The sequence below is a fragment of the Corapipo altera genome, unplaced genomic scaffold (assembly GCF_003945725.1).
Source record: "Corapipo altera isolate COAL_440 unplaced genomic scaffold, ASM394572v1 60582, whole genome shotgun sequence".
Lineage (NCBI taxonomy): Eukaryota > Metazoa > Chordata > Aves > Passeriformes > Pipridae > Corapipo > Corapipo altera.
In genome coordinates, this window is record NW_020885962.1 from 3212 (window position 1) to 4781 (window position 1570).

General features: G+C 59.9%; 1 protein-coding gene across 1 annotated transcript in view; it reads right to left on the minus strand.

The window, feature by feature from the left end:
* LOC113940919 (adenylate cyclase type 3-like) overlaps positions 1-1570 on the minus strand; it is a gene marked incomplete at its 5' end in the record, with an annotated part of 6300 nt that overhangs the window by 1650 nt on the left and 3080 nt on the right. The window contains 1 exon segment of the mRNA XM_027632065.1: positions 1097-1259. Within this exon segment, the coding sequence (XP_027487866.1) occupies positions 1097-1259 (163 nt within the window).

Here is a 1570-nt window from a genome sequence, read left to right on the forward strand (position 1 = left end):
GGACAGGGGCAGGGACAGGGTCAGGGACAGCTTCTGTGGGGACACATTATGGGAAAGGGTCAGGGACAGCTTGGGATGGGGTCAGGGACAGCTTCTGTGGGGACACATCATGGGATGGGGTCAGGGACAGCTTCTGTGGGACAGGGGTGGGGACAGGGTCAGGGACAGCTTGGGATGGGGTCAGTGACACTTCTGTGGGGACAGGGACAGCTTGGGATGGGGTCAGGGACAGCTTCTGTGGGGACAGGGTGGGCTCATTGTCCCCCCGGGGGTCACCTGGCCCTGCTTGAGGCGTGGTGGGGCGTGGGTGTCCCCCCATCCCATGGGTGTCCCCTCATCGTGTGGTGTCCCCTCATTCCATGGGTGTCCCCTCATCCCATGGTGTCCCCCATCCCAGTTAGGGGTGTGGTGTCCCCCATCCCAGTTTGGGGTGAGGTGTCCCCCCATCTCCTGGTGTCCCCCCATCCCAGTTTGGGTGCGGTGTCCCCCCATCCCATGGGTGTCCTCCTATCCACTGGTGTCCCCCATCCCAGTTTGGGGTGTGGTGTCCCCCCATCCCCTGATGTCCCTCATCCCTTTTGGGGTGTCCCCCCCACCCCATGGTGTCCCCCTATCCTCGTGGTGTCCCCCATCCCATGGGTGTCCCCCCATCCCCTGGTGTCCCCCATCCCATGGGTGTCCCACCATCCCCTGGTGTCCCCCATCCCATGGGTGTCCCACCATCCCCTGGTGTCCCCCCACCCCATGGGTGTCCCCCATCCCCTGGTGTCCCCTCATCCCATGGATGTCCCCTCATCCCATGGTGTCCCCCATCCCAGTTAGGGGTGTGGTGTCCCCTCATCCCATGGTGTCCCCCATCCCAGTTTGGGGTGCGGTGTCCCCCCATCCCATGGGTGTCCTCCTATCCACTGGTGTCCCCCATCCCATGGGTGTCCCATCCCAGTTTGGGGTGAGGTATCCCCCCATCTCCTGGTGTCCCCCATCCCAGTTTGGGTGTAGTGTCCCCCCCATCCCCTGATGTCCCTCATCCCTTTTGGGGTGTCCCCCCCCATCCCCTGATGTCCCCCCACCCCCTCTGGGCTGTCCCCACGCTCACCACGCCGTTGATGCCGCCGCGCAGGGGCTGCCGGGGCACCACCACCAGGTAGGTGACGATGCCCTTGTCCCGCAGGTACTCGCAGCGGGACCCGCCCTCGCCCGGCTCCACCTCGAACTCGCCCCGCAGGCAGTCCAGGGTGCGCTGGGAGATGTGCACCCGCCTGGGGGGGGACACGTTAATTACTGGGCTTGATTAATTACTGCGCTGGATCGCCTGGGTCGTTTAATCGATCGTTGGGTTGGATCGACCGGATCGTTTAATCAATTATTGCATTGGATCGCCCGGATTGTTTAATTAATTATTGTGTTGGATCATCCAGATTGTTTAATTAATTATTGTGTTGGATCACCCAGATCGTTTAATTATTGAGTTGAATCAACCTGATTATTTAATTATTGAGTAGGATCAACCTGATCATTTAATTACTGTGTTGGATCAACCAGATCATTTAATTATTGAGTTGGATCAACT